The sequence below is a fragment of the Plectropomus leopardus genome, chromosome 17 (genome assembly GCF_008729295.1).
Source record: "Plectropomus leopardus isolate mb chromosome 17, YSFRI_Pleo_2.0, whole genome shotgun sequence".
Classification (NCBI taxonomy): domain Eukaryota; kingdom Metazoa; phylum Chordata; class Actinopteri; order Perciformes; family Serranidae; genus Plectropomus; species Plectropomus leopardus.
Window position 1 is genome coordinate 29,491,449 of NC_056479.1, and position 14,429 is coordinate 29,505,877.

The 14,429-nt window shown below is 42.7% G+C and overlaps 1 protein-coding gene across 2 annotated transcripts; it reads left to right on the forward strand.

Annotated features, from left to right (window-relative positions):
• Positions 1 to 5,143: 5,143 nt before the first annotated feature.
• LOC121956892 (globoside alpha-1,3-N-acetylgalactosaminyltransferase 1-like) lies at positions 5,144 to 12,389 on the forward strand. Of its 2 annotated transcripts, none has more exons than XM_042505322.1 (11): positions 5,144 to 5,195; positions 6,052 to 6,302; positions 7,770 to 7,802; positions 8,082 to 8,126; positions 8,754 to 8,807; positions 9,236 to 9,268; positions 9,723 to 9,857; positions 9,937 to 10,069; positions 10,220 to 10,415; positions 10,500 to 10,719; positions 10,925 to 12,389. In XM_042505322.1, exons 2-11 carry the CDS (start codon positions 6,244 to 6,246, stop codon positions 11,064 to 11,066), a joined length of 1,050 nt encoding a protein of 349 aa, XP_042361256.1. In that variant the 5' UTR covers positions 5,144 to 5,195; positions 6,052 to 6,243; the 3' UTR covers positions 11,067 to 12,389. The 2 variants fall into 2 exon arrangements, with proteins under 2 accessions (XP_042361256.1, XP_042361257.1); XM_042505323.1 differs by having other exon boundaries at positions 10,500 to 10,747; positions 10,925 to 11,005.
• Positions 12,390 to 14,429: the final 2,040 nt, after the last annotated feature.

Genomic DNA, 14,429 nt, shown 5'->3' on the forward strand with positions numbered 1-14,429 from the left:
TCTGACCTCCGTGGACGAGGAAACTCGACGCGTGGAAACGATGTGGCGTTCTGACTGCGAGCTGACATCATCCTGCTGCGAGCCGAACGCGATCGTTTCGATCTGAGTGAAAACGTTAATCAGCTGACGGCTCGACGAGCAGCTTCAGGAAAAGGCGGGAAAATAAAATCCATCGAGGTCAGTGAAACGTTTGAAATGTTCGAAATGTGTTTGTGTCGCCGACTCGAGTCTGAAAACTGAGACTCTTCGGGACAAAGACGTCCCCGCCGTCCACGCAGCCGAGACATTTACTGCAGTAAAAATGCAAACAGTAAAAATACTCTGATTCAGTAAAAAATACTCTGCTACAGTAAAAATACTCAGTAATAATACTCTTTTACAGTAAAAAATACTCTGCTACAGTAAAAATACTTGAATTCATGCTTTGAATCTTCTGGTGCTGCGTTCACACGGCGTTCACACGGCGTTCGCCGTTTGGTTTGATTTTCTTTTTTTAAAAACTCGGTCATGAAAGTCAGAGAGCAACTTGGCAGAAAACGTCCGAAAAATTACAAGAAGTTAGTAAAAGGCGACAAAAACCCGAAAATTACTTTCTTGAAAAAAGGGGGAAATAGAAAAGAATAGTAAACTCTGTTCCTCATTATTATGTTTTTATATTTAAAACTGTGTTAAATTAAAGGAACAAAAACAAGACTAAAATAAAATAAGAATTAATACAAATAATAATGATTTGTAACCTAATTTTAAATAAATAATCTTAATAATTATGAATATAGTTTTTCTCTTTCGTCCTTTTTGAAGCTCGTTTTTAGGTTATATATGTATTATATGATATTTCAGGTTTTATTGCTGATTATTTTTCTCTCGTTTCTGACAGAAATCAAACCTTCGTGTGTTCGGGGGTCGAAGGGTTCAGATCTGTGAACGGCGTGTGAGCGCTGCAGCTTTCAAAGGGTTAAAATGACTGATGTTATATGGAACAGCCGGCTATCGGAAGCTCGTTGTGATTGATAAACATATCGATTATTGCCGATTTTCTCAGATAATCATCGAGTTTTTTAGTTTGTAAAAACAGAAAAATGTTCGTCACAATCAGCTCAGAGTTTGAGAAGCATGAAATGTTTTTAATTTTCTGTCAATCGGCTGATCGACGGCCTGATTTACTGATCGATACTTGCAGCTGGTTTTATCTGATCAGTTTATAAGCAAACATCAGATTGAATAATTGATCGCAGCAGAAACACTAAAGTTCACAGCTGGAGTTCATTCCTGTTATTGATCACTGAAGTCCTGCATTTATTGATCATTTATTTCATGTCTGATTGAAGAAATCACGATTATTTGAACTCTAAAAACAAGTTTCACAGTAAAATTAATGAATAAAAACAGAAGTAAAATTTCAGATCTTTGCAGAGCGTCATCGTCAGAAAACTTATTATTGTTTATTTATCATTTCTTATTTGTTTTTATTTGTTTGTGTCAGTCAGAATATATATATATTATCCTGATTTATTGATTTTGGGAGAAAGCACAGAAAATTTATTTTTCTCTTCAGTTTAAATCCTTTAGTTTCATTAGTTTGAAAATCTAGTTTGATCTGAACTGTGCGGATTGATTAATGACTAACGACTGATAAATTAATGATTGATAAAAGCTGATGAATGAAACATGATGAGAAAACTCACTGTGAGATCCGAGCTCGTCTTCTGCAGGTCTTGAAGGTCTTTGAGTTTCTTGAAGTCCTGGTCTTGGTTGATCTGGTTCTCGCTGTGACTGCAGCTGGTTGTGGTTCTGATGAGCATCTCTTGCGGTTTAAATAAAGCTTCATCCTGAACCGACAGAAACTGAAACTCTGATGTCTTCAAAGCAAAATCAAAGCTGATAATTCTGTGAAATTTGGAAATTTCCCTTTTCAACCCCCACCTTACCTCACCCGCCATCCCTCACCCTAAACCCCCCCCCCATGCAGGGTAGGGCGTGTGGGACGTTTTACTATGAGTGTTACTACAAACACATGCAGTGAAAAGTGGAATAAAAACACAGAAACAGCAGAAATCAACTGGATTATTTCATGTCCTAAAGTATGTGGACACCTGAACCCTGCAACCCCATGCATTAACATGGAGTGAGGGTCAAACCGTGTCCACATACTTATGACCATGTAGTGTTCAGTTTAGCTGATTTTCCTAAATCCTCCTCACAGGAAAAATACACAACATGGCCAAAACTATTATTATTATTATTATTATTATTATTGAAATAAACCACATGGCCATAAGTAAGTGGACAGCCACATGTTTAATTTGAATGCGATTAAACTTTGAAAAGATGCCAGATTTTATTTGTTTGTCCGTTTATTAAAAAACAAATCTCTTAAAAAGACGTTTCAAACATTTAATGAATTAATGAAGCAGACATTTCAAAGATCATCACTTAACCTTCAATGGCCTCGATAACTGTCGGCACAAATATTAAAATGATGACTTTTAGGTCTTCAGGGATTTTGTTTTTCATCAGGACTCAAATCATTTCTGCTGCTCATGAATGAGATTTGAATTTAAGTTTTATTTCATATTCAGATGATCAGCGATTACAGAAATATCTGATTAACAGAAACTTTCATAGATGGAAATGTATGAAGGTGGTTTAATTAACTAAAAGAAAAGGAATAAAAATAAGATTACTTTTTTTTATCGAGTGTGTTTGTTGGTACTCAAAGACACTTAGCATGAATTACAAACAATTGTAAAACCTGCATGGATGGTAAACATTTTGGAAAGTTTTGCTTTTTTCCTTAAAATTTGTTTTAGAAATATTTTGTCAATATTTTCTTCTTTTAGGTTCTTATAAGTTTTAAGAAAAAAAATGTTAGTCATTCTTTGTCTTGAAAGTTTTTTGGTCTTTTTTCTTCGATTTCTTATCTGTGGTTTTTGAGCAAAACATTTTGGTGATTTTTTTCATCTTTAAAACTTTTTAAAGATGAAAAAGGAGACCCCCCCCCCCCCAACATTTCTGCAATTTGTTTTCTTTACAATTTTGGTCAAGTTTTCAAAAACAATAAATATATGGTGATGTTTTTTTCACCCAAAATGACACCATTTATTGTGTGAAAAACAAATAATTTCCAAACTTCAGCAGTTGTTGTTGTTGTGAACATTCGTGATATTAAAGGAAGTGAAAAGTTTTCAGGAACGTGTGTGTTTATATTTAAAGAAGCGTCCTTTCAAGTTTTACGTATTTGTCCCTTTATCAAACAACCTCAGTCATTTCAACGATTATTGTCGAGATTATGCAGTAAATAATGACTTGGTTTTCAATACGTGGCTCCGGACCCTCTGAGGGACGCAGGAAGAGGAAACAAGATCTTGGAAACGTCTTGTCCAGTTTTCCGTCTCGCTGCAGTTTTTCCTCGGAGGAGAAAATGACGTGCTGGTGACGTGTTGGTGACAATGGGGACAAGTTGCGGATCAGCGGTGACTGGATTGATTTCGCAGTAAAGGAGAAACGGGGACTGAAAAGCTTAATGAGGGGTGGAAAGTTAACGAGCAGCAGTTTGCTGAATCATCAGCGTTTGATTTCAGCGTCAGACTCGGTTAGGTTCCATTCTGACACGGCGAGTCGTCTGAATCAGAGTGAACGCCGTCTGTGGCGTCACTCAGGATGCGGTTTAACCCCCAATATCTTCACTTCACATTTACGGCGAAGACAAGAGACAGCAGGAAGACAAGCGTCCGTTTACATTTAGACAGAAAAGAAAGAGCGAGGGAGCGCTGAAACAGGAAGGAAACTCCCTCTGAGGGATTTCTCCTTTTAAACACTCTCAGTTTGGGCTGAAATGTGACGCAGCGACGTTCACTTTCCATTTCAGCTGCAGCCGAGCGTCCACTCTGCTGCTTTTCACGACAACATTCACATTCACAACAGCATTTACAGTAACATTTACAACATTCACAACAAAAGTAACATTCACATTCACAACTGCATTTACAGTAACATTTACAACATTCACAACAAAAGTAACAATAACATTCACAGCAACATTCATAACAACATTCACGACAAAATTAACAATAACATTTACAACATTCACACCAGCATTTACAGTAACATTTACAACATTCACAACAAAAGTAACATTCACATTCACAGCAACATTCACAGCAACATTCACAGCAACATTCACAACAAAATTAACAATAACATTCACAACAACATTCACAACAAAATTAAAAATAACATTCACAGCAACATTCACAACATTAAAAATAACATTCACAACAACATTCATAACAACATTCACGACAAAATTAACAATAACATTTACAACATTCACACCAGCATTTACAGCAACATTCACAACAACATTCACACCACTCGAACAGCCTGCAGTCACTTGTTCATCAGGCATCAGCTCGTCTCGCCGTGAGGCCGCAGCACTTTACAAAATTTTTATTTGTAATTTTTGCCAGTGAGCTATCCCCCCTTTTAATTCATAGCCAACAGTCTCTAAGGTGGTTTTCACACCTCATAGTCCGGGACTTTGGTTGGTTTGCTTGTCACCGTGCATCATCAGGACCCACGTGGGAAAATCAAAGCTGTGACTGGCAGTAGTTCATGCAGCACGTGTTGCAAAGAGCTCATAGAAATGATGAAACTGATAGTGAGCACTATTTGGCGGCTATTTTTAGACTGCACATGGATCACGTTATCAGGGCCGCGGTGGGCACGCGATCATAACTGCTTCGTTGTTATGCTTAGACATTATAAAAGACAAATCACAAACTCTATAAACTCTGCATATATGTTCCACTACAGATATCTATAAAACAGACATTTTTCAGCAGAGACACAGGTCTGCATCACCTGCAGAGGGATCGGTTATCACGTCTTTATATGACGACTTCAGAGTGAGTCTGCAGTGACGCCAGTTACACGTTCCTGTCCTGTTGTTTTAAGAAGTTTTAACGTTTGAAAAACTTCACTCTGCAGAAGCATCTGACTGATGATAACGTAAAAGCGCGCCCGTGCTGCTGCGCGTGCACGTAGCGGCAGCTTGTGTACCTGCTGACGTCACCTGCTGTTACCTGAGCGAGCAGGGGGAGGAGCCTTAGGCTGTGTGTGTGTGTGTGTGTGCGCGTGTGCAAACAGATGGTTGTTTCACTTCCTGTTCAGAGAGCGAGCGTGCGCTGGACACGGTGAGTCTCCGCTGTTTGTTTTCTTTTGTTTGACGGTGTTTCTTCGGTCGGTACCGGCTCACCGACTCATCGGGCTGCTTCCGGTGGGCTCGCGGTGTTCGGTGGGTTAAATGTGTGTTCGGAGCTCTCGCGCTAACGCGGAAATGAGCTGAGAGTGAGGTCGGGTACTGATGAGAGTCGGGTACGGCGCGCGCACAGTGGTCAGGATCAGTAACTCAGCTGGAAATGTTTGTTCTAAAAACGTTCTCTGAATGTTACAATGAAACAAATGTTTTCGCAAAGTCTTTAGCAGCAAGTTTTGTTGTAGTTCCCAGAACGTTCTTCTTAAAGTTCAGGGAACATTCTCTGTAAACATAAAAAAAAGTGTTTTTTTTCTTAACATTGCATTTTTGTAAAAAATGTTGTTGTAATCTCAGTAAGTCCTCAAAACATTTTCTGAATGTTGTTTTGAAAGCGTTCTTCCTTTGTTCTCATGTAACATTGTGCGAATGTTTTATAAAAAGAACATTTTCTGGTCTGTCACCACTCAGTGTCACCAAAACATCCTCAGAGTGTTGCAGTTAAAACGATACACTCAAACAAGACAACTCATCACACACTGTCAACACGGGACACATGAATACACATGAAGACACGTGGACACATGAGGAGGACACATATGGACACGTATAGACACATGAGGACACACTAAAGATGTCTGTCCACACAGCAGCCTCAGCCTTATTCCCATCATTTTATACAAATTTTATCCAAATTTAAATTTGCGTAAAACCTGATTGAATGCTCCGTTTGACCCTCACAAGACTCCGTACTGACTGTCTGTCTCACTGTGTCCTGTTTGTCTCTCTGTGGACAGACAGAGCTGCTGTGTCCTCAAGCGCTGGAACAGGACCAGGACGCTCTAGGAGACTCCAGGACCAGGAACAGAGACTAACTACCTCCTGACACCTGCTGGACCTTGTCTCGGTGGTCCTGGTCCAGGTGGACCTGGTCTGGATCAGAGTGGGTCAGGCTCTGGTCTCGGTGGTCCTGGACTCAGTCTGAGACGATGAATCTGATCAACAGTAAAACTGTGACGGTGATTCTGCTGACGGCTCTGCTGCTCGGGTGAGTTCATGTACACACAGTACTGCAAATATACAAGCTCTACTACACCTACTACTGCAAATATACAGGCACTACTACACATTCTACTGCAAATATACAGGCACTACTACACATTCTACTGCAAATATACATGTTCTACTACACCTCCTGCTGCAAATATACAGGCACTACTACACATTCTACTGCAAATATACAAGCTCTACTACACATTCTACTGTAAACATACAGGCTCTACTACACATACTACTGCAAATATACAGGCACTACTACACATTCTACTGCAAATATACGAGCACTACTACACATACTACTGAAAATATACAAGCACTACTGCAAACACTACTGTATGTTACTGCTAATATTACTACAGATGCACGGCATGCAAAATTGTGTGATTTATTTAAATCTGCGGCGACGCTGTGTCTCGGGGACGTGTCACCATGGTAACTGATGCTGCAGACTAGACCTGGTCAGCAGCAGGTTATTTTCCGAGTTTCAGCTTGAAATCGGCTGAAAATCGTCTTTCACGGCGTCTCTGAGGAGCGTCCCTCTGTAGCGTCAGCATATTAGCCGAAAACGTTAATAATACACTTGATACATCCTGTTGCGCCGCAGTGTGACAGAAATGCTGTGCAGTTATCGCGATATGCATCGCAAAGCTTTTTTTCCCCCACAGGAACCTGCAGTTTATAAGAGATACAGAAAAATCTGAGACAGAATAATGTTTACTTTATTGATCTGGTTGTGTGTCTCAGTGAACGACTGAGCGTGTCTGTGTGTGTGTGTGTGTGTGTGTGCGTGTGTGTGTGTGCATGTGGTGTTTTCCACTCAGTTTGACATTAAAAAAGCTCTTTTAAAACCACAGCACATTTTGCATGAACAGGTCGCTATATATTTTTAATCGGGATGTTAATTTCACATTGAATGCGATATAATTCCTTCAGATCATATAAAACCGTCACCACTTCTCATGTTTACGTGCTTAGTTCTGATTGGCTGAAGTCTGTTTACACAGCCGTCATATTACAGCTGATAGAGCAGTGTGTTGGTTTTTATCACACTTATTATTTAATCCATAGAAATGATTTTATTTTGATTTGTCTGAAAACTGAAGTGATTTATAGTCTCCTTCATTACGGGACAGAGTCAGACACGTCAGCGCGTCATGTGACTGGTTTTCCGTGAGCGCGCTCAGAGTCTGGAGCAGAAAGAGTTAAAGAAAGTTGATAAGCTCCTTCATTGCTCCTGTTCGCGCTGAGCGAGACTGCAGCTCACAGAGAGCCGGCTCCGATAGACTCGCCTCGTAGTTTAACCCCTTGTTGTCCAGTTCACCTGCTCACATGTTCACCTGTTGCATTTTACTGACAATCAGCCAATCACAGAGCAGAAAGAATCCAGCACCAAGGTATCCATCTGATCAGCTGTTATTGATTATTAATAATTGACCGTTTCTGTTTGAACCCACAGAGCGCTGTACTGCTACACCTACCTGTCCCCCAGGTACACACACACACACACACACACACATATTTTTCATATGAATCAGTTGGTATTTTAGTGATGTTTGCATAAGGTGTGTGTGTGTGTGCTTCAGTGATAATCTTCAAACAGCTGCACCCAGTCACACACACACACACACACACACACAAACACACACACACTCACACACAAACACACAAACGCACAAATGCACACGCACAGTGGATCATACTGTGGATCAAACTGTTGTTGAGTGTGTGTGTGTGTGTGTGTGTGTGCACGTGCGTGTGTGTGTTTCAGAGGGGTGCAGTGGGTGCAGGTGGAGCCCGTCGGTCAGCAGCTCAGGTGAGTGTCTCAGTTTTCTGGGTTTGTTTATAGCAGACAACAGGTGTGTGTGTGTGTGTGTGTGTGTGTGTGTGTGTGTGTGTGTGTGTGTGTGTGTGTGTGTGTGTGTGTGTGTGTGTGTGTGTGTGTGTGTGTGTGTGTGTGTGTGTGTTCCAGCCGTCAGAGCGTCCAGGTTTATCCAGTGGATGAAAACACAAACGCTCGCTATGACCTTGCCCGCCATGCCTCGTGACGCCATGACCCCTCCCACTGTGGATCTGTGTCCCTGGGTGTGGACTGACAGGCTGCTCACCTGTTCAGCTTCGTCACTCTATCAGTCAAACGTGGCAACAGACAGGAAGCCCGACGCATCCAAACACCTCAACATCAACACACGTAACCCAAGAGACGGAGAGTCATTTTCTTAAAAAATCTTTAGAGATCACCAAAATTTATGTTATATGGTGATGAAAAAGAACTGATGAGGATCGATAGTCGTTTCACAGACTGTTTGGTCTTTCCCATCTGACTCAGGGTCTGGAAAGTCCCGGAAAAAGTTATTGGTAAAATGTGTATGAAGTCTGAATATGTAGTACATTTATAATGTGTGTTTGTTTGTGTGTGTGTGTGTGTGTGTGTGTCATGCAGACCTGCTGATGTCATCACTCCGAGTCACGAGTTCCACCTGGTGGCTCCTGAACAGTGAGTACCTTCATCTCTATCGCACTGATTTCACTGTAATGCATCCATCCATCACACACAGTGTCACTCACTCGTTCGTTCAATCATAGCTGCCTGTCAGGCTGTGCTGCTGCTAACGCTGTTGCTAAAACTGGAGTTAGCTCAGTCAGGCTAATGCTAACAGTTAGCTCAGAAGGTGAAGCATCTCGTAACGATGGTGGCCCAGTGCAGGCCAACAGCATATAGCTAACAGTGCTAACAGTATTAACAGTTCTTACAGAGCTAACATTGCTAATAGAGCTAACAGTGCCAACCGAGCTTACAGTGCCAACAGAGCTAACAGTGCCAACCGAGCTTACAGTGCCAACAGAGCTTACAGTGCTGACAGAGCTAACAGTGCTAATAGAGCTAGCTAATAGTGCTAACAGAGCTAACTGTTTGTGTTTCAGTCTGCAGTACAAGCAGCCGAGCATCGTGCAGGGGTGAGTATCATTCACTGTGTGTTTGTTTGTTTGTGTGTTTTTGTTTATTTGTTTGTGTTTGTTTGTGTGTCTCTTGATCAGTGACCTGGTGTTGACGTTGGCGCCCCCTGTGGGTCGAGTGTTTCTGTGACGCATCGTGTCGATGTGGCGGCGAGTCCGTTTGTTTTGAAAAACGAGTGAAAGAAAGACATAATTCTGTTTACTTTTTCTGTTGTTTTTTGTAAACAGCTGTTCAGTGATTAGGTCATCTGTTTACATCTGTAACAGATAAATAAACAACGTAAACAATGAAACAACAACATCAGTTTGATTATTCAGAACGACCAAAACCACAGTCACAGGCTGTCACAGTGGACAGCGTCCTTCTGTCCCTCCACCCCTCTGTCCCTCTGTCTCTCCGTCTCGCTCTGTCTTCAGTCAGTTTGATGATGTCACTCTGTGTCTCTGGCTGTAGCCGTGGCGACGTGGTGACAGTGACGCCGTGGTTAGCGCCGGTGGTCTGGGAGGGAACCTTTAACGCGGATCTGCTGGACAGCATCTACAAAACGAAGAACATCAGCGTCGCCGCCACTGTCTTCGCCGTGGGGAAGTGAGTATGACATCATCACGACACCCCGGTTTCCACAACGCCCTGAAGGCGCCATGTGACGCTCCGCCCCTCTGTACAGGTACATCCGCTTCCTGAAGGACTTCCTGGAGACCGCCGAGCAGCACTTCTTCGTTGGTTTCAGGGTGCACGTCTACGTGTTCACCGACCGGCCGAAGGAGGTGCCTCAGGTCACCATGGCCGCTGGCAGACAGGTAAACATAACAAACAAGCATGTAAACAAACAGACAGACAGACATAGATGTGTCACGAGTTTGAGTCAGGACATTTGCAGTGCACAGTTGGAGTCGGTTGGAGTCGGGACTCGATGCTGGGTGGGTGATGTGCTCCTCTCCCTCCTCCAGCTGACGGTGCGCTCGGTGCCCGGCTCGCAGCGCTGGCAGGAGATCTCGGCTCGGAGGATGGAGCTCATCCAGACGCTCATCGAGGAGGAGCTCCGTAACCATAGTGACTACATCTTCTGTCTGGACGTGGATTCGAAGTTCCACGGCCGCTGGGGGACCGAGTCACTGGGAGGACTGGTGGCTGTGATCCACCCGGGTCAGTGGACGGACGGACCAGGTGAACATGGATCAGCACGTCACAGTCCGCCAGCGTGATGATCAGCTGTTTCTGTTTCTGCAGGTTATTACAGAGACGACCGCAGCAGGTTCCCCTACGAGCGAAGATCCGCCTCCAGAGCGTACCTGGCTAATGGTGAGGGGGACTTCTACTACTGCGGGGGGGCGTTTGGAGGCCTCCTGCAAGAGGTGTACCTGCTCGCCAAGACCTGCCGCTCCAACTTTGAGGCTGATGCCAAAGAAGGCATCGAGGCTGCCTGGCAGGAGGAGAGTCACCTGAACAGGTAGGCAGGAGGAGAGTCACCTGAACAGGTAGGCAGGAGGGGGAGAGTCACCTGAACAGGTAGGCAGGAGGAGACTCACCTGAACAGGTAGGCAGGAGGAGGAGAGTCACCTGAACAGGTAGGCAGGAGGAGAATCACCTGAACAGGTAGGCAGGAGGGGGAGAGTCACCTGAACAGGTGTTGATTGAACTTCCTGTGTGTTCAGGTTCATGTGGATCAACAAACCCAGTAAGGTGCTCTCACCTGAGTACCTGTGGCAGGACTTCAAACCGCGGAACCCAGAGGTTCTTGTCGTCAGGTTCTCCGGAGTCGTCAAGAACTACGCTGAGATCCGGCCCAACGTCTGAGAGTCCGGACTGAACCGGTTTGGAAACATCCCCACTCACCTGTGGTACCTGTTCACACCTGTCTGTCACACCTGAGGCTTTCCCACAGCACACCTGTTCACCTGTCCTCCCTTAGCACTTCCTGTTGTCCCACGGTGTCCCGATCAGGTCCATCCCCCTTCAGGTTGTCCACAGTCTGCAGTCTCTGTCCTCTTCCTTTCAGTCCTGCCTCTGAAGCTCAGGTGTCCCACGCTCAGCGCCGAGCCTGAACGCATCATGTGATGCGCGACTGAAGCTGATGTCAGCGATGGCAACCGAGCAACTTTTCATCAGAGACGCGACTGCTGACAAATTCAGACTTTTTAAAGAAAACGACTGAAACAGATTTCAGACATTTCATAGATTTTATAGATTTAATATATTTCATAGATTTAATATTGTGAATATTTTGTAAAATGCTGCTCAGAGCCAAATCTCCCTCAAATTTAATTGTTAATGTAAAAAATGTACAGTGATGTCATCAATATGCAAATGAGCCTGTGATGTCATCATCTTTCGTCTTCCACTAAAAACAAACAGCAGGCTAACAGGAAGCTCGTCATGCTAACAGCTAACTGTTGTAAACAAACAAACAAACTGTGGCCGTTTGATCGTGTCAGACATTTCAGAAATGTTATTTCAGTGAAACACAGAGACGATAACTGAAGGACTGTTTGTCATTTATGAGGGGAGGGGCTGATGCAAAAAGTTTTTTTTTTTTTTTACTTTTTGCAATATTGAAAGGAAACATTTTGATGATTTTTATTTATTTAATTTTTTTTTTCATTTATTAGAATTGTGAAACATGCCTTCCATACCTACAGACCTGCAGGTTTGCATGTTTTCTTTAATTTTTTTTTTTTTTTTAAATTTACTCCTTCTTAATTTTTTTCTGTATTTTTTTGTCTTTTTTTGTCCTCGACAATTGATTTGTGATGCTCTTTTACATTTGGAACAAATCTCAAATTTAAACAGGAAAAAAGAAAAAAAAAACACTGGAAAATGTCCAGGAAGGGGCGTAGTCAAACAAAAGCTGCCTGTTTTGTTTGAGAGCATTTAAATAAAGTTTCATATTTTGAATGAGGTTAATCAACAGTGAAGATGTTATTTTTGTTTTAGGGCTGATGCAGAATGATGACTGATGAAGTGATATAATTACTGATGATTGGCTGATGGCTGATTGGCTCATTTGCTTCCTCATGTTTGCTCATTTTGTGTCAAAGAACCACACAGGATGTTTGTTGTCATGACGACTGCGGCCTGCAGAGGGTGCAGACACTAATAAAGCCTGTTGGTCTGATGGAGGTTTGGCCTCGCAGTTCTTCTGTGGTCGTGAGCTGTGCAGCAGCTCTCTAAAGGCTCATTTACTCTCCCTGGATGGATGCAAAAACATTTAAAGAAAAAAAATTTACCAAAAAAACGAGAATCAATAGAAGTTATAAAGAAAATATAAATTGCCAGCAACTTTTAGCAAATAAGTTGCAAAAAAAATTAAAGGAAAAAAAAGTTTAAAGAAGAAAATTTGTCAAATAATTTTGGAGAAAACAAAAATCGCCCAAATTTATTGACAAAAAAAATAGCCAAAATATTTTAAAGAAAACTAAGTTGCTTAACATATTTAAAGCAGGGAAGTTGCCTTTTTTCAAGAAAAGCAATTGCCATTTTTAAAGAAAGTTATCTTTTTTAAGAAAAAAACTGCCAAAAATGTCCAACAAATTCAATGAAAACAAAAATTGCCCAAAAATTCTTAACAAAATAGTTGCCAAAACTGTTGTAAGAAAAAAATAACGTAAAAAAATATAAAAGCAAAAGAAAAGCAAACAAACAAACAAAATGAGAAGAAAAAAACTAACTATGTTCATGTGAATCTCTGAGCTCTCTGATTGGCTGCTAGGCTCAGCCAATCAGTGTTTCCCTCCATTGATCGCAGGTAATTTTCTGTTTTTCTGTGAGATGGAAGGTGGCAGTTAGAGGAGCGCTGAGCTTTAAACACTTGGCGAAGCATTCAGAGTTGATGAAGCGTTCAGAGTCGATGAAGCGTTCAGAGTCGGCGAGGCGTTCAGGGTCGACAGACAGGAAGTCTTTGATCAGTCGCTCTTTTTTAGATTCAGGCAGCTGTTTCTGCTTCTGATTGGCTATTGTACTCTGTGTGTTACGAGTATGTTCTGTGTGTGTGTTGCCAGGCTGCGTTCAGCTGTGCTCGTGATTGTGATGTTTGGGTTCAGTGGTTGTTGAAGGTCTCTGCTGGTTTTCTGGTCGCTCTGGAATAAAATTCTGTAAATGTTGAACACATAATATAATAATTAATATAATAATGATTCATAATAATAACAATGATAATACTCTCATGCTCTCTGTCTCTGCTGGTGTCCACTCCCCTTTCATTCTCCACTGGTGTTTCTGCCAGTGTCCGCTCCGCTCTAATTCTCCGCCGGTGTTTCCACTGGTGTCCACCCCCCTCTCATTCTCCATCCGTGTCTCTGATCGTGTCCACTCCCCTCTCATTCTCTGCCGGTGTCTCTGCGGGTGTCCGCTCCGCTCTTATTCTCCACCGGTGTCTCTGCCGGTGTCTCTGCCGGTGTCCACTCAGTTCTCATTCTCGGTTGGTGTTTCCACTGGTGTCCACCCCCCTCTCATTCTCCATCCGTGTCTCTGATCGTGTCCACTCCCCTCTCATTCTCTGCCGGTGTCTCCGCTGGTGTCCGCTCCCCTCCCATTGTCCGGCGGTGTCTCTACAGGTGTCAGCTTCGCTCTCATTCTCCACCGGTGTTTTCGCCGGTGTCCGCTCCGCTCTCATTGTCTGCCGGTGTCTCCGCCATTGTCTGCTCCCCTTTCATTATCAGCCGGTATCTCCGCCGGTGTCTCCGCCGGTGTCTCCGCTAGTGTCTCCACCAGTGTCCGCGCTGCTCTCATTTGTTGTCTTGAAATATTATACTTTTTTTCCAAAATGTTTGACTTTATCTAACTTTTTCTTCAAATATTACTTTTTTTCTGTTTTTCAAATATCACAGGGAATATTACTGAAATGTCTTGATGTCCGCAGACGAGGAGCTGCTCCATGTGTCCGTATAAACAGTTCGTTCTCAGGGAACCAAAACACAAACGCTCTGATTTTGGCTGATTACACACTGAAGGAAACACGACGACTAGGCAACATTAGACTCACTTCACTTCTTTGAAGAGCAGCAGGAGGAAACATTCACACAGCAAACTGTTCAACACTCCTCTCCTCTGTCACCGAGATGTCACTCTGCGGTATGTCTGAACTCTGCAGAGAGACGTTAAAGGGTTAAACTTTGCATTAAAGTGTTAAAACTGTGAGCTGGTTAATGATGTTTACAGAGG

What these genes read in the sequence shown, in the direction of transcription:
- LOC121956892 (XM_042505322.1), top strand. Translation starts at nt 6,244, where the DNA reads ATGAATCTGATCAACAGTAAAACTGTGACGGTGATTCTGCTGACGGCT. An exon ending in CTGACGGCTCTGCTGCTCGG is followed by an intron (nt 6,303 to 7,769) that starts GTGAGTTCATGT and finishes TTGAACCCACAG; the next exon opens with AGCGCTGTACTGCTACACCT. An exon ending in ACTGTCTTCGCCGTGGGGAA is followed by an intron (nt 9,858 to 9,936) that starts GTGAGTATGACA and finishes CCCTCTGTACAG; the next exon opens with GTACATCCGCTTCCTGAAGG.